This window comes from Ictalurus furcatus, chromosome 28, assembly GCF_023375685.1.
Source record: "Ictalurus furcatus strain D&B chromosome 28, Billie_1.0, whole genome shotgun sequence".
Lineage (NCBI taxonomy): Eukaryota > Metazoa > Chordata > Actinopteri > Siluriformes > Ictaluridae > Ictalurus > Ictalurus furcatus.
The window spans coordinates 4,174,825-4,193,038 of record NC_071282.1 but is presented as its reverse complement, the minus strand read 5'-3'; the positions used below and the strand labels follow the sequence as shown (position 1 = coordinate 4,193,038).

General features: G+C 40.3%; 1 protein-coding gene across 1 annotated transcript in view; it reads right to left on the bottom strand.

The window, feature by feature from the left end:
* Positions 1–55: 55 nt before the first annotated feature.
* Positions 56–18,214, bottom strand: part of rasa4 (RAS p21 protein activator 4) — a 38,135-nt gene continuing 19,976 nt past the window's right edge. The window contains exons 8-21 of the mRNA XM_053618098.1: positions 17,504–17,595; positions 14,244–14,361; positions 13,677–13,830; positions 13,406–13,470; positions 13,207–13,319; positions 10,961–11,153; positions 10,145–10,282; positions 9,341–9,485; positions 7,956–8,128; positions 7,699–7,836; positions 6,475–6,610; positions 6,075–6,195; positions 5,834–5,889; positions 56–5,368 (exon numbers count right to left, since the gene is read on the bottom strand). Of these exons, the coding sequence (XP_053474073.1) occupies positions 5,241–5,368; positions 5,834–5,889; positions 6,075–6,195; positions 6,475–6,610; positions 7,699–7,836; positions 7,956–8,128; positions 9,341–9,485; positions 10,145–10,282; positions 10,961–11,153; positions 13,207–13,319; positions 13,406–13,470; positions 13,677–13,830; positions 14,244–14,361; positions 17,504–17,595 (1,770 nt within the window). The 3' untranslated portion in view covers positions 56–5,240. The remainder of the gene's footprint in view (positions 5,369–5,833; positions 5,890–6,074; positions 6,196–6,474; positions 6,611–7,698; positions 7,837–7,955; positions 8,129–9,340; positions 9,486–10,144; positions 10,283–10,960; positions 11,154–13,206; positions 13,320–13,405; positions 13,471–13,676; positions 13,831–14,243; positions 14,362–17,503; positions 17,596–18,214) is intronic.

Sequence of the window (18,214 nt, the reverse complement as noted above, 5' to 3'; positions counted from 1 at the left end):
AGGGGTGGCAAAAAGGGGCAAGAACACACTAAAGGGTGGGGAAGAGAGGCAAGAACACACCAAGAGGTGGCAAAAAGGGGCAAGAACAAGCTAAAAGGCTGTTGAAGAAGGACATAAACATAATGACCTTACAGAACTGGATTTATTTAATAGAAATTTAGTTAAAATATAGTTCATGCGGTTCCACAATAACAAGCTATGTAGATATTATTCATTAAAACTGCATGGGGTAATAGACCTCCGAGAGATGTAATTTGAGGTCACTTGAAACACCCCTGCTCAGTTTAATTACAGTACCTGACTCCATGTATTCTTCAAGTCATTTTAGCGTACACATGGAAATGCATGAATTATAGGTCCAACAACAGTGTTAATATAACCTGGCACAAAAGAAGGGCTACCGTTTTTTTTTTTGTTGTTTTTTTTATAAGCCATGCTCAGGCTACAACACTGTCATAACGGTGGTAGCCTCAAACAGGGGAGCCAGTACAAATTTTTGGCCCCTCACAGGTTAATGCACTGGGATGTTCACCTCAGATCATTTTGGTTCTAGACAACTCTCATGTATGCTAGAATGTCTGCTGCAGTCCCTTTAAATTCATCCCCAACCCAATTCCCAGAATGCTCGACCAATCTTTACTCAGCACTGTTGAATGCTTGATTCTGATTGGTCAGAGGGTGATTCATTTTCAGTAACAGCAGCTCTGACAGTCAGACCAGCTGCAAGGTGTATATTCATGCACTTGTTTTAATATGTCATATTTTCTATAATAATGGATTTTAATCACTGATATGATTAAAGTGTTCAGTTAGGAGACATTGATTTAGCATTTGTCGAAGGAATCTCCGGTATTTATCCAACAGAGGTAAAGCTATACCTTTTTTTTTTTTTTTAATATTCCAACTTGGATAGCACAGAGGACTTTTTCAGAAACGTTGTCTTATTAACTTTAAGAGGGAAAAAAGGAGGCATAATTATAAATAAGTGTTTTATTCCTTACATGTCGTACCTCTGCCAAATTTCTTCCAGTGCTTTCTTCAGATCGAGTCTGGAAACAGAGAGGGTCACTCAACTTTGACTAACCTTTTTGTCTCCTAATCTTGACATATCTTTTGGATTGTTGTCTTCTTTCAGGAAACACCCATATTTAATTTTTTAACATTATTTTTTATTTAATTTTTTTTAGAACTTGTAAAACAGAAGTACATTTTCCTTTTTTTCTCACCCAGAAATCATTGGAGATAAAGGTACAAACTTCTCCAGCCTTTATTTCTGACAAGGTATGTGCTATATGTAGACCTCTCACTGCCTTGGTAGGCTATAACACAGAGCCTGAGAGTAGGACTCCATAGAAATGTGCACACTACTGTACTAAACAGTTTGTGAAAATATGCCACCTATGGCCACACATACACCTACTGTTTAGTAGCCCGCGACAGCAGGCTGTGTGCTAGTCTGTTTTGCGTGGGCAAGCCGATGAGTGAAACATATGGACTTTCACAGGCGTAAACAGGAAACGCATTCCTCCTCCAGCTTGTAAGACACAGTGATTCACTTAAACAGCTCCTTTTTTATGAAACACAGAACACAAGGCTTATATAGTACAAAGATTTATTAACTGGCCGTCATACACACGAATACATACCCATGTGGCAGTTTTCATTCTGGTCAATAACCTTCTTATTGGCAAGCAGTGCCTATAAGTGTCTAAACTCCATTTATAAGTGACCTCATATATACTTCATGAACCTTTTACAAGCTCCAAAACCAGGCAAAATATGAGAACAAATAAAAATGCTTTCAACGGACTATTAGGCAGTCTCGGGCTCCGTTCCAAACAACGTTAGTATGTTGAGATAGTAGGTTTAGTATGTTACCTATTTAGTATTCGATTTTGGACATAACCAGACTCAGTTCTGTACAAATTAATACTCAGTTTTGTGTTAACAACAAAAAGACAGGAGATTATTACTATAATCGAAAAAGGCTGTTTGATTAAAAATGAAAAATGTGCTATATAAAGTGATTTACAGTACAGGTGCGCCAAACTGTTTTATTAATCCCACTATTGCCTGCTCTTGTAGAAATTTGGCCAATCCTACCTGTTCCCAGAAGCATTCTTTACCAGCTGCTTGTGCAGTAAGTTTGACAATCTCGTCTGCTTCCACTGAAAATCTGACCAATCCCACCTGCTTCCGCAGAAAGTTTGACCAATCCCGCCTGTTTACACTGAAAATGTGTCCAATCCCGCCTGCTTCCACTGAAAATTTGACCAATCCTGCCTGCTTCCACTGAAAATTTGTCCAATCCCGCCTGCTTCCACTGAAAATTTGACCAATCCTGCCTGCTTCCACTGAAAATTTGTCCAATCCCGCCTGCTTCCACTGAAAATTTGACCAATCCCGCCTGCTTCCACTGAAAATTTGACCAATCCCGCCTGCTTCCGCAGAAAGTTTGACCAATTCCACCCACTCCCATAGACATTCTTGACACATCTTGCCCACTCCTGCAGAAAGTTTGACCAAATCTCCCTGCTTCTACAGACAATCCTGACTAATCCCACTAGGTCCTGCAGAACACTTGACCAATCTGGCTTGCCCCTGTAGACACTCTTGATCAATCATGCCTGCTCCCACTAAAAGTTTTACCAATCCTGCCCACTTCCACAGACACTCTTCACCAATCTTGTCCATTCCCACAATAAAGTTGTCCAATCCCAGCCACTCCCACAGAAACTTTGACCATTCCACCAATGCTCTCACAGAAAATGTGACCAATCCCACCACTTCAACAGAAAGTTAGTCCAAAGTGTCCCCCGCCTTGTGCCCCGAGTTCCCTGGGATAGGCTCCAGGCAACCTCACAACCCTATATATATATATATGCTTGTACCATATGTTAATGAACATTCTTTGTCTTGCTAGCTTCATATCGAACCACCCACACAACTACTTTTTGGGATCCTAGTCCCGACACATACACATAATTCATCCTACAGAAAGTATCTATTCTGCCATCATTACCCAACACTTTATAATAAGCTTATAAATGAGTACTTCACAAAAGCAGGCTTACTGTAGCAGATGAGTTTCAAAATTATGCTACAAGACAAAGTGAACTGATAACTGAATTTGAACACTGAACTTTTGCTTGAATGGGTGTCACTTTTCAATTCAATTTAATCATTTTTTCATGGGTCAGTTTGTGTACATTTCTAATCAATGCATCAATCTAAATAGCTGTATTATTTCACACCTTCTACAGGTTCACAGATTTCTATGGCCCAGTTTGTAGTATAAATATTTCAATGCTGCAGAGCCATCTAGTGTACAAAACAAGGCTGATCCCTACAAAAAAAAGGTCCTCATATAGTGCGCTTCACTAATATTGGCACCCTTGGTAAATATGAGCAAAGAAGTCTGTGAAAATGGTCTTTATTGGTTAACCTTTCGTTTTTTTTTTTTTTTTTTTAAATCACAAAAATACTCTGCTTTTTGGCAAACCTGGGTTTTGTTTGCAATTGTTGGATATCCATGAGAGCGAAGTGTTTTTGTGAATTTTTTTTTGGACAAAAGGTTAAACAATAAAGACCGGCCTTCTTTGCTCATATTTATCAAGGGTGCCTATATTACTAGAGGGCGCCGTATCTTACATTCGTGTCATAACAAAAAACAAAACTATAAAAGACAATCAGAAATACAGGTCTATAATACAAACTGGTTTGGGACTAACTAATACAATATACAAAATTGACAATTGACAAGTTGAAGCATGGCAACAGTAGAAACTCTATACTTTGAGATTTGAGTAATTGATTGATTATATCAATACTGAGTGCAGATGGAGGATCCCGGGTGTCGCATCACTAGCAATACTGTCAATAAAGCGGAGATAATATGAGCTGTTCATTGGTGGGAGTCCAGAGGGAATGCAAGGGAATCAACAGCGTTCACAAGGATCGGATTTGAGCAGTGAATTCAACAGAATTCACTATTCATGTGCACGTATTTTTATTTATTTTTTTTAACGTCAGGTTAACAGTAGGCTTTTTTTGTTGAACCAATTGTTTCAATATTTGCCTTCATTGATTAACTTTATGAAATTGTAGTTTCCTTGATTGTAATATCTGACATGTATTACAGTACCATACTGTATTGTAATCTTTCCCACTTCATACAGTCGGGTGCAAACGTTCGCACACGCTTAGGACAAAAATCAATCATTTAAATTTATTCCACAATGATATTCAGCACACTGAGTTTCTCAGACGTATAAACTTACACTTTTTTTTCTCCCCGCACCCAGAAACCATAGGGGATGCAAACTTTTGCGCTGAACTGTACTGATTGCTGATTTCGCTTTAAATCTGGGATTGTCGGGTTTGTTGTAGAACACTTACACGCAACACTTACACTTTATTCGTCTTTTTAGAATTCCATTTTTTTTTTTTTTGTAGATGAAATTACATGCCCCTTATGAACAAACAACCGGGGGGGGCGTGGAAACCCCCCAAAACAATGACTCCTTCATGGTGATGCACATCTCCACCACCTTTCCAACTTCAGGGGTTGAAGTATTGATCAGTCTTGCACCTACACATTTGAATAGAGACCGGAGTGGATCAAGAAGCCATCGATAACGTGGCTAATTGGTCAAATTGATGCTGTGGCAGACCTCAGACACAGCATGAATTTCTGTGAGTCAATAAGAGATCGGGACATGAATAAATAGCGCAGAATTGCAAAAAAAAAACAAAAAACAACAACATAAAAATGGTATACAGGAAGCGTAATATTTTAAAAAATGAGAGTATACTGTAAACTTGTGGCCTCTGCTATTTTACAAAGGAAAAAATATCATGCGTGCATGATTATATAACACAATGATAAAATACCGAGCGTGATAAAGTGCCTATAAGCAAGAACAACCAGCCAAAACTCACGCCTTCGCACTCATGACCTTATTAATCTGTAACACTTATACACTCATGTAAAATATGCACTACATGCTGTTTGACCTACCCTGGACGCACATGAGCTTTCAAAAGGCAGCCCACTAATTATGTAAACTCGTTTACCTCAAACAACAACCATGGAAAGCAAACCTGCTCTCAAACCTTTCCAAAATTTGGACTTGCTGTGCATTTGAGTTTAGCAGGTTCACATCGTAAACCCTGGAAATGAAGTCAGTGTGGGACGCAGTATCGAACATCTTCCTGTCTTTCGTTTTGGGAGCCTCTGGTTAAGTCTGTAACTCGAGGAAAACGTTCTTGTTTTTCAAACGTTCCTCCTCTTCTACTGCCGCGTGAGCGTCGTGCAGATCTCGGAGAATCTCGAAAAGTCTCGTTATACCGTCCGCCTTCTTCGGATCTGGGTGGAATTTGAGAAACATGAGTCAAGTTTCAAAAGGAGCGATGACGTTAACGAATTTGTTTTCGCAGATGTAAAAACAAGTATTGGAAAACTGCTGTGGTATAAATAAGCGGAATAAATCACTTTGGGGGGGGGGGGGGGGGGTACCGTTGTTGGAAAATAATCAACTTCTGGGTGGTAACAGTAACTATAGTTCATGTCATTGATTATTTTCCCATCAGTATGCTTTATTCCTTACTTGGTGATGTATTAAAGTATGTTTTTTAAGTTCAATTTTAAAATCTCCATCACCCACACACCTTCTTGCCTTGGAATTGCCTTTTAAGCAAAACACTGGGCAGAGTTTCAATTGGGGGCGGAGCTAATTTAATGTCCTTGTGGTACAACGCTTTAATTTTGGTAGTGCACTGTTTTGTAACGTCATGTTTTGCATAATATGAAAACAAAGCATTTCCACGTCACCTTGGTCAGCGCCTGCGTCGTCAGCTTCTTGCTTTATCAGTTCATAATATTTATCCCTGGAAGACATTAGAGAGCATCTCATGTTACATTTAGGCTCGTTATTTATAAAGCATCGTGCCGTAGATACGCAGATATGCAGCACTGTATTTACTGCGTTGTTATTGCTATCGACGGAGAGTTAAAACGTTAAATATATCGCAGTAAGCTTCTCCCAGAGCAGTTTGTCTGGATTAGTGAGCACCTCATGGCGTGTTGGACGCTGCTCAGGTGGCGGTAAATCAGCTGAGCTTCCAGGTCTGGATCCAGTGGGTCGTACCATTCCTGTAGGGTGACACCATGTCTGGTCTTATCGCAGCCTGGGTCTGAGTTAGGAAGATTTACCAAGAGTGCGATTAGTATAATTATAACTGATCAAAAATATATATTCAGTAAAATAAAATTATATAAAAAAAATGTTAGAGAGATTATATTAAGGGTGCTTTGACTCAAGGTGAATTGTTAAATTTAAAAAAAAAAAAAAAAAGGATTTTAGTGCAATAAAATCAAAAGATCATTTTTTTTTTCAATTCCAAACTACTGCCCTTGATGCAAACTTTTGCACTTATTTGGACATAGTGCCACGGTGACAATATCTGCAGTACCTGTTTTCTCCTTTTGGTGGCAGCAGCTCCATCTGTCAGCTTTGTAGATCCCGGGATGATAACAGCTCATGGTGTTGGTGTTGTGACTGCAGGCTTTCCGTAAAGCCGAGAGCCACTGGTTCAGTTCATTCACACTCTGAAGAGAAAGCCGTGTAAAGAGGAAACCTTTATTCTATTCTCAACAGAAAATATACTCCATCTTATACCATGGCAGTGCTGAATTCTCAAACACATTTGGTCAGAATACGTTATCATTTCGATAGTAACATCTGAATCGCAGGAACTTGCATGGCTGATGCTGACATAAGGTAGCCTAATAACAACAACAACAACAATAACAACAACAACCAGACCTGTTGCTTGTTAACAAAAATGTGTAATTGTTGATTTGTGAGTCGTCTGTATGATGCTGTTTATTTAACATTTATGGAAGGAGTCTCCAGTGTCAGAGTAACAGTGAATCAGTTTTCCATGCAGGTCAGAGAACTTTGCATTGTCCAGTTTCTCATCATGTAACATGACGAGCTGTCCTTTTCATGCTAGATATCCACATCCAACTCTATTTTATTGCCATCCTATCCATATATTATTACATGGGCAGCAGGTTAAATTATTCCAAACCATCATGCGAGGTAAAAACATGAGCTAGGTGCACACAAATATACACCCTTGTATGAGCCTGTGCTGGTTTAACAGCCAAACCAGATGTGGGAGTTTGCTTATAAATTTTTTTTTTAACAATTGTGTAAGTCTATACACAAGCTGCTTGTGGTTAACAGGACATGTTTTATTATCCAAAGTCAAACTGTTTAATGTCTGTGGGCTTCCAAGCATTCTCCAGAGATCGTGAGTTCAAATTCCAGACGATGCGACGGAGCTCAAGATCACAAGATTGGCCGTGCTCTCTGGGTGGAATGGTTGACACACTGTGTTTCCGCTGTCAATCACAGCTACAATAGCCAATCGTGAGTGTCTGTAAGCTCATGTATGAGGATGAGGGCGGATAGCGGTAATTGGCTTCACGTGTCTCGGAGGAAGCACCATTCACCATGCCCGGTTGGTGATAGGGGAGAACTTGCTGGTGGACAGGAATTGGCAAATGACCAAATTGGGGGAGAAAATGGGGGACGATATTATACGCAGCACAAAGAAGTCAATTTATTAAGACCCTCCACTGCCTCTTGTTTTTATTGCGTTCATTTGAAAGCCCTTGTGAAAATGTACCTTGCAGTCCAGGTAGAGTGTCTCCTGCTGCCCGGAGTCCTCGCTCGAAATGATCTGCATGACATTGGCACTGCCGAAGCACTTCTCCTCTACCTTCTCCACCGCACGGATCTTGGGCAGGAAGATGGACGAGCTCTTCTGTATCGTAAATAAACCCCACAAAAAACCTAAACGTTCTTGAAGTTCAGAATTCTCGTATACTGCGGACGAGAGCGATGGGTGAGAAGGACCGATCCGGAGACGTGAGTGCCACTCACCTTGGAGTGCTGAGCCCGTGAGTAAGACAGCATGTCTTTGCTGAGCGTGACGTAATACTTCTTAAAGGGAGAGGTCATGAGAATGCACTTGTCTTTGGTCTTGTGCAGGAGGAGGAAGCCTTCTTTTTCCATGGAGCCACACTGGAGACTCATACGAGTTTGCAAACCGAGATCTAGTGGAAAAGTACGAATGACGATATGAATATAACGTAATTTATGTACTGCCATGTGATACGACTACTGTTGATAGATTTTGACAGCAGTCCTGGCTGCAAGGCGTAAATGAATATGCTTCTTCAGACATGTTATCGTTTCTATAGTAACAACTTGCACAAGGACTTCTGTGGTGGACGCTCCACATAACTAAAGCCTAAAAAAAAAAAACATCCAACTATCATCTATACTGTTTATCCTATGCAGGGTTGCGGGGGAAGTCTGAAGCCTGTCCCAGGGAACTCGGGGCACAAGGCCGGGGGACACCCTGGACAGGGTGCCGACCCATCGCAGGGCACATTTCACACACGACGGACAATTTAGAAATGCCAATTCGCCTACAACGCATGTCTGTGGACTGGGGGAGGAAACCAGAGTACAAAGAGGAAACCCCCGAGGCACAGGGAGAACATGCAAGCTCCGTGCACACGGGGCAGAGACGGGATTCGAGCCCCCAACCCACGTTTGAGGCAAACGTACTAACCACTACGTGAAAAACTTTGATACGGTGAAACTTTCTGTGAGGAAATGTGTATTTAACGAGTCTCCAGAGGTAAAGAACAGCCGTTAGGTTTTCCATCACAGGAAAGTCTTCAGGACAGAGGGAGGTTTTTTTGCTTTGCATTTTTCCGGCAACATGACAAGCTGTTTCTTTCTTTTTTTGTCTTATTAACTTCAAGAGGGAAGAAAAAAGACAAGCTGTTGAAGCAAAATCGCAGACAAGTCTTGGCAAAGTGCGAGACTTACTGAGGTATTTACATACAGAAGCTAAACAAAGTAAATACATTTACGGCATTTGGCAGACGCCCTTATCCAGAGCGACTTTTTTATACAACTGAGCAGTCGAGGGTTAAGGGCCTTGCTTGACGGCCCAGCAGTGGCAGCTTGGCGGTGTTGGGATTTTGAACTAACGACCTTCCAATGGCCTAACCACTGAGCTACCACTTCCCATAAGGATAATAAGCTACAAATGTCAATCTAGCGTCCCACAAATGCCCTATGCTAATTCACACTGCCCGAATGACTCACCGGTCCAAAAATCGCATCAGTAACATGAGTTTCTTTGACAGCGGACGCGTCTCCAGCGTGATTAAACGTGACAAGTTGGAATGAGCACACCGCTAACTATGAATCGACTTTGTACAAAGTAATAATTCATCAAATCCGTTCACCTTCCGAGTCATGGCAGCTGACCAGGCGGGTGATGAAGTCTTTGAGTTGGGCGATGCCTTGCTGGATAGCAGGCTGCAGTGGCACCATCCACGGCTCCTTGGAGCAACACACCAGTGTGTCCAGATTGCCAATGGTCTGAACAGCCTGGAAACAAACAGAACATTCGATAAGATTCAAATCAAATAAGTGCACAAGCAAGGACTTTCCGATCAGTTGTTTTCGTAAACCAGTTAAGTTAAGCAAAAGACAAGATTTCCGACTTGTTTCCCCTGACAAAAGTCACAAATACGTGACTATGTAACGCGAATTCAAAACGACAACGTCTACCATGAGGAGTACGGTCTAAGAAAAGATGTTCTTCTGTAATTTTACCCAACGTTTGCGCACCGGAGTAGAACAGTCGTCCTGGTTACTTGTGCTTTTCCCTAACGTTCTGTCTAATTTATGCCCAATCAGGTGGAAACCGAAGCACTTCAGTGTTTATTTAGAGCTGCATCACCGACACTGGTAAAGCACAACCACAAATTCTTCCCTCTGGAAAAGTAATTATACAGATTTCGAGCTTCATTTGCAAATTGCTTTGGTCGAGAAAAAAAAAAAAAATTCATAAACGTGCTCTGTTCTGCATTCACTTTCAAGTGAGTTTTGAGTAAACAGATGTTACAGATTTGTCGAAAAGCATCTCTAACAGTCAAACAGGTGCAGGAGGATAAGATTCGAATGATTTCTTTACTCCTTAGTATAAATCTGTACCCTAATTTTAACGAGGAAATGCGACGTTTCAATGCAGAAGCTGAAATTACTTTAGCCAGGAGCAGAAGAGTGCGGCTGGTGCGGGCATCGGCGTGTTTCTCCCTCAGGTGGAAGAGCTTAGGCGACATGATCGCAGGAGAAATGAAGCGCAGACACAGGAAGCTGGTCACAGCAATGAACTTGACTTTCTATAAGAGCAAGGGACATGGTTAGGAATCAGCAGTGTTCTTACCCATTCAAGGCATAAGTGACATACGAGGATCATAATGACATAATGAATCACTTTGGGACGTGTTGTTATACACGCAATACCACCTTGGCGTTGATTTACTACCGTCCTTTAATACCAGTAATTCCTTACTTAACACATATCTTCAAAACAGCCCGTCATTACTGTTTAGATTACAATAAATATTACTCTCTCTCTTTTTTTTTTTTTGTTCAGGCAGGCTGAAATAATGGCCATCGTAAATGATTTCCTCATTCATGAAATATAACCTAGATCACTGAGTGTCAAGAGAGAATGCCCCTCCCTCCCTGACAAGTGCATTTTGAGCGCTTCTCAGGAAAAGGGCTCATATACAGGTTTCCCAGAACATTCAGTAATTCAAACCTTCAAACTCAAGTACTTCAAGCACTTCATGCACCTTGTGCAAACCCCTGCAATCAATCACGGACAGCTAGACCTGTTTCCTGGTTCTACGCTGCGGATGAACGAAACGATCGATGAAAATCCCAGAACAGTGAATAGTGAACGCGTGTATATGTACAGCACGTAGAGAAAATGGATCCAAATGCCTCGGCTGTCTCATACGTGCACCAAATCTACAGCAAGCCTGGTGTTAGTTTCCTGAGTGGAGCATTACCCTGTACTCTGGGTCTGGGAAACGAGCTTGTACTCGCTGGTAGAGCTGCTGGAAGGCCTGGCAGAGGAGCAGCGGGCAGTAGGAGGAAGACTGCAGGATGGCAGCCATCAGCTCGGACAGGTACGACTGGAGGAGGCTGGAGCTCTGCTGGATCACATCGGCTTCCGTCTGCAGACGATGCAGTCCCGTGCAACTGTAAGCACAAATTACCTTTAACGAATACCTTATATATATATACACAGTATCTCACAAAAGTGAGTACACCCCTCACATTTTTGTAAATATTTGATTATATCTTTTCATGTGACAACACTGAAGAAATGACACTGTGCTACAATGTAAAGTAGTGAGTGTACAGCTTGTGTAACAGTGTAAATTTGCCGTCCCCTCAAAATAACTCAACACACAGCCATTAATGTCTAAACCGCTGGCAACAAAAGTGAGTACACCCCTAAGTGAAAATGTCCAAATTGGGCCCAGAGTGTCAATATTTTGTGTGGCCACCATTATTTTCCAGCACTGCCTTAACTCCTCTTGTTCATGGAGTTCACCAGAGCTTCACAGGTCGCCACTGGAGTCCTCTTCCACTCCTCCATGATGACATCACGGAGCTGGTGGATATTAGAGACCTTCCATTTGAGGATGCCCCACAGTTGCTCAATAGGGTCTGGAGACATGCTTGGCCAGTCCGGTTTAGACATTTAGACCGGTTTAGACATTAATGGCTGTGTGTTGAGTTATTTTGAGGGGACAGCAAATTTACACTGTTACACAAGCTGTACACTCACTACTTTACATTGTAGCAAAGTGTCATTTCTTCAGTGTTGACACATGAAAAGATATAATCAAATATTTACAAAAATGTGAGGGGTGTACTCACTTTTGTGGGATACTGTATACACACATATATATATACATACAATTTCATGTCAATACATTAAACTAAAATTTTTTAATTTATTAACAGTGGGATGTCTACTAGTGAATAACTTCTTCATTAGTACAATTCTAGTTTTAAGGGGTTTTTTCCTTACTACATAAGAGGTAGTAAGTTTCCAGTTTTGAAACTTTTATTGAACCTCGGGTCGTATTCAGAGTTGCTGGCTTAAGTCTAAAAGTATGTCAATATTTATACAAGGAAAGTTACACATATTCAGTGTTGGGTCACCATTATTCCATTTGAGGGTTAGTTCCGAAGAGTTTGCCTAATTTTTCTTAAGAAGAAGTGTCCGAGACAGGGTTCTTTTCAGTAGCATCTAGACCAACGGCTTTAAACCCAAGCATTTATGTTTAATCCTGAAAAAAAAAAAATCAGGGATAGAAAATGCCGACTGAAGAGCGAACAGCATTTCTTTCTCATTTACTCTCATATGTAATGTAACATAAAAACATGAAACAATTTATTTACAAAAAAAAAATTATGCCAGAATAAGCCTCTGTTTTAGGTAAACTCCAAACTCTTACAAAAAAAAAAAAAGGTTAAATGAGCCACTACTAATCATGTCACTGTTTTGTATCTGGCTCATCAGGGGAATTTAACTGGCACTGAAGCTAATGAGGCAAGTTTTGCACACAGACTTAATCAAACCGATTAGATAGCCTAATTGTAGTTGCACTCAACCTCAATGAGCCCAGGTGTGGTTCTTCACAGGGCATTAGACACACCAGAGAAGGTCAAGAGGAAAGAGCAACGTTTGCTTCACTTGAGTTTTTCTGTGTGATGACTACTGAAGAAAGAAAAAAAAAGGGGGGGGGGGTTCCCGAGTAGAACCACTTTTCATGCTGAGAACACTTAAAATGTGTTTGCAATGATGGTGTTTAGACTTGATATGAATTAAATTATGAATTCAATTCAAGTGGGCCGTAAGCATTACAGATTAGTGCTCGGTCAGCTTATCCTTCGAACATTCATGAATATACTTTGTGTATAGGAGAGTGCATTAAGTAAACAAAAACCTTATTAAGGCATTATTTTAATAATTTGACAAATGAAAAATGAAAAGATTGAATCAAAAGCCAACACCCCACGCACACGTATGATTTCGTGACCCCGATTCAGTATTTTAAGTAACTGCGAGAATAAAATGCAAAGCAATATTATGTGCTGGATCAAGTGCTATTTTATAAGCCGGCAAAGGCAGGTGCTTTAAGCTCTGTATACGTGCAAGTTCCCCTGGGTAAATATTGGCATAACGATTTGGACCTATGGTTTCTGTGGTTCTTCATTGCTAGGCTCAGTTTCTTACCCAGCTTCTTTCAGTTCCACCTTGTTAGGGTCCAGTTCCACGTACTTCTTCTCCTCAAAAATGCGATTGATGATGGGGCCCAGAAGCCTGTGGAGATACTGCATCCCGGCCACCTTCCAGCACAGAACAACATTGCGGCGTTTATTAAAAACTAACTGCATTCACTTGTCGCACGCAAAACTGCATATGATTCAGTTACCTTTAGAAAGGACTCCATTGACTTGGAAGCTAAAGAGTTGCTCCTGAATAAGGTGTTGGGTTCGGCTGAGGAACATCAGAAACAGTGGATGGGTTACTAACATATCTCGTGTTAATCGGTTTTATCCTGAGTTATGTGCTGCTAAATAAGATTTCACACACACACACACACACACACACACACACACACACACACACACATATATATATATATATATATATATATATATATATATATATATATATATATATATATATATACACACACGTACTATTCTTTTCCAGCTCCAGTTTGAAAAGCACATCCAGGAACTCCTTGATGAGTCCTTGACCCAGGAAGAGCTTCACCAGGTTAGTGGCTACTTCCTGTCTGTTCTCGGACGTCGTGGTCTCGTCGATTAGCATGATCAGGTCAGGCCAGTTGCCCTATCGTGTACACCATATTCTTATGTTAGAGCGTTCAGTAAGACATGAAACTGTAGATGTACTGTTCCATGGCTGCGCTGTTCTATGGCTTACAATGGCTTTACAGTGGCATTCATATTATTTCATACTTTTTCCAGGAGACTAAATGAAAAGTCTCTTTTGTCACGGGTGTTCTAAATAATGTCCCATTCACACTGATCCAGACAAGTATGAAAATGAACCCCGCCCCCGTGAAAGCAAAATAAGCTCTGTGTAACAGTTTCCCATTAAAGTGACCAAATTGGCTACGCCATCCCATTGTAGTCATCAGACAAGCTGAAAGAAGTCATTTTCTAAAATTACTATTATAGCTACGGTGTCTAAAATTGGAATAAGAGCCTCTCTGTAGCGGGTTGTACATGGTAATGACTCACGTTGAGGTGAGTCTCGACGGACCGGCACAGTAATTCGGTGAGCGGCTGGTAATGGCTGGATGGCAGGACCGTCTCATCTCTGAGCCGCAGCTGCAGCCGCAAGGAGCCCAGAGTACCTCTTAGAGAGCCATTGAGAGAGAGAAACAGAGAGGTGTACTGACTCTGCAATCATCACAAAGCTCAAATATACTTAACCTCCAATATTAGCTACATTAAAAGTCAAGAGTTTTGCCACATTCCAAAAAAAAAACCCCAACAAAAACACGTTCATACTCTCGTGGAATACCACGATTTGTATTGCTTTTAGCTTACAATGAAGACAGATTATAGAGGAAAAAAACCCCCCACAAGCTCTGACTCACTCAAACGGTTCCAGGAAATATGGCCAGAAGGACAGACAAACAATAATAAAGAAAATGACTCTATTACTGTGAATAAAACGGGCCATAAAAGAGACGGCTTTAACAGCGAGTGGGTAGATGGAGGTGTATAAAGCTGGCGCGAAGAAATCAACTGAAAACGAGCACATAAAAGGAAAAACAATGTCACGGTCTGTAGGCGGCAGCTGCCAAAGGTCAGAGCGGCATCCGATCTGCTGAAGCTTGAGAAAGAATTGAACCTTTGAATCCTGGTGCTCTGTTGGGATCTGTTTGAAATGTTTACTAAAATGTGAGTTGTAATAAAATAAAATAATAATAATAATAATTGTAATAATAAAATAAAGCAGCTGATGCGATATTATGAGCTTCAGCGCACTTCTAAAATGATTTGAAATGGTTTGCTTAATTTGCTAACTCTTTACTGCATGGTGTTGCCATATGGCAACAATTCATTTATCTCCAATTTTTTTTTTTTGCAATAATACAAAACTATTATTTTCCTGTTTAACTGGAAAAACGGAGGCTTTAACTTCAACATAATAATAATAATTAAAAAAAAAAAAAAAAAAAGCCATGTCATGATTTTCTGCAATCACATGGCATGATGAAGGTAATCCTCGGAGCACTCTCAAAATGGGATTCATTTTTCAACATTTAGGCAAAAGTACTTAAAGGAAAAATTGAAACATTATCTGAGACAAGGTAACATTTATTTTTTTGACATTTAAACAAGTTTATATATTTGGAGTATTCTGTTAAATGGTAAAATGTCATTGTTGCCATATGGCAACAACACGCGATAATGGATTCATAAATTGAAAAACAGGCAAACCCCCCCCCCCCCCCCCCAAAAAAAACCCACCAGGATTCTCTAATATATATATATTTTTTTAAATTTTCACAAAGTAAGAATGTTGTAATTTCAGACATTTTGCAACCTTGTTTTCTGAGCTTTGTGTTTCAAGACAAAGAATTAAGAATTCAAGAGACATAATTAAAACGATACGTCATTAAATGTATATTTGAAAGATTATTAAAAGATACTACGTCACACGTTAAAATATACTACAAAACATGTTTGGATCAAATTTTTGTATGTATTATTGAGTGAGTAAATCCATCCACATACTATGTATAACTGTAATTCCTTGCTAGAAGATATCACTTTGACCTGTTTGCTAGTTGGCAAAAACTCTGGAACTTATAGTCTGGAAAATGCAGTAATTGGAATTGTAGTCTCATACATTTTGTGTTATTTTTGACTATATGAAACTTTCCAGCATTGCACAATGTTGCCATACGGCAACAATTTATCAACTAGCCGCCTAAAATTCTTTAAATTGTTATTTTTTTTAACATATAGTCCATAAAAACAGTTTTTTGATGTAAATGTAGGACTAAACATTTTCAAAAATTGTCCTCTGCAGCATATACACTTCCACTTCGTCCTATCCCACTGTGCCATTTTATATATTTACAGACAGAACATGCTGCAACGCCGGGGCTCCTATGATAAAATACCAGCCATTATTTTGCTCTCCTGAAGAGTCTGATCACATCCATTTTTCTTCTCCGGCGTGATATTTTCCCAGCGCCTACTCACAGCACACCCACGCTCAGCTCCACTCCATCACTTGCACTCCATGATCTCAATGCCAAAGAGGGCTATCACTTATGGGAGAGTGGGAGTTTTGAAGACAAATGAGCGTGTGCCAAGCGCCACCATCGGCAGCCAGTCGCCGAACAGCAGGCAGCAGATGGCGGGGCATAAAAAATAAAAATAAAAACAATCAAGAAGAAGACGAGGAAAAAGAGAATGGGGGGGGAGGCTAAGACAACAAATAATGACGGCAGCTTGACTGACTCAAGTATGCATCAAACAGGAAGGGAAAGGAGTAGATCATGAGTGCTTTGTTTTTTCCTTCGGAATTTTTTTCCCCCACAAATGATTTCATTAGGATTGCATCACGTCACCAGAGACGGGATTTAAAAGCCAAACCCGTGCCGGTGGTTTGTCATATGTGCTGCAGAAATGGGTTTAAACATGCTTTACTGGCCTTTGTATATAGACTTTAATATATAACTGGGCAAATCTGAAGCCTATACCCATACTTGACTATTACATTATGAATTCATTTAAAATAATATTTCATAACTTTATTTATCATTTCGCATTTACATCATTTATATATGACTGATGTAGAAAATCATAAATGTCAAAGCCGTTGTCCTATTTATTTATTTGTTTGATTATTTGTTTGTAGTAGGTTTTCTTTTTTTACTTTTTTTGTATCATTTATAGTTATAGGATGATATTACTGTCAAGTCAAATACCACCCCCCCCACCCCACCCCACAAATTAATCAACACCTTCTGACTACACTGTGCATAAGAGTGTGTGAATGCATGAATGAGCAGGTGGATGGATGATCTGTCTGGGCTATAAACTCTGTCACACCGCCATGACATGACGTGTCCACAAAATACTCTCCTCCTAATCCTCATCACACACACACACACACACACACACACACACACGCAACACATTTGTCATCACCGTGACCCAATCGCTATATTCTCATAAGCCCTGATATCACCCTAGTCTGCTTTATAATCTTCCTTGCATAAACACACATACAGAGAATGAAAAAAAAAGAGTCCAGGGTTTAGCCGCGGAAAAGATTACCGCTTCCTAAGTGACATAACATGTATGTAGATATTTAGCTGTATTTAGATGCGTAGACAAGCAGGTTTTGAGGGAATTTTTTGTTTTAAGATATCTCAAGTCTCTAAATCTGCTAAATCTTCCTTTACTCACTCTTCCGTGTCGAAGTGGGCTGTTGGACGTAATGTAGATGCCATGAAGTGAAAAGCACTTACTCGTACTGGCTGTGTTTGGGTTTGTCAGGCCCCAGGCGAAACCAACCCTCTTCTTGCTGCGCCGACTGAAGCCTGTTGATGTTGAACAGGACCTGAGGGAGAGTACGAGACGAGACGTGACGTGTCAAACGGCTCGAAAATTAAATGTCAAAGCAAGCCGAGGCAGAGACAATGATCGAGACGTTTATTCGCAGGGTGGGAAATTCGGTCTGACTGACTGTTTAGCCGGCCGACGTGAAACGGAACGCACTGGAAGCTAAGAGGGTTAAAAGCCCTAAAATGTGATCTCACACATGAGTGATGAGGTTATATTCCATAATTGACGAGCCAAAATAAATCCAGACACAAATACGCCAACACAAATCATTGACACCTCACTGTTTAGTACTACACTGATTCAAAATGTAAATATGAAGAGTACTGTAGCACCAAATAATCTTAATAATGGTGTATGGAATCAGCAGTGGCACAGATTCATCCTGGCGTTCCCCCAAAGCTCCATCACAAGGCCTTTAATGTTTACGGGCTTCATTATGATTTCTTCTTCAATTTCCATCCAAACTGCACCCATAACTCACGTGAATGCACTTGCACACTAATAATACAATCCTTATGACTTTGGCAATTACCAGAATACTGAAGCGGTTAGTAAAAACAATAGTATACAATTACAGTCAAAGTTTATACCTGTTGTAAAACGATATTGCGATA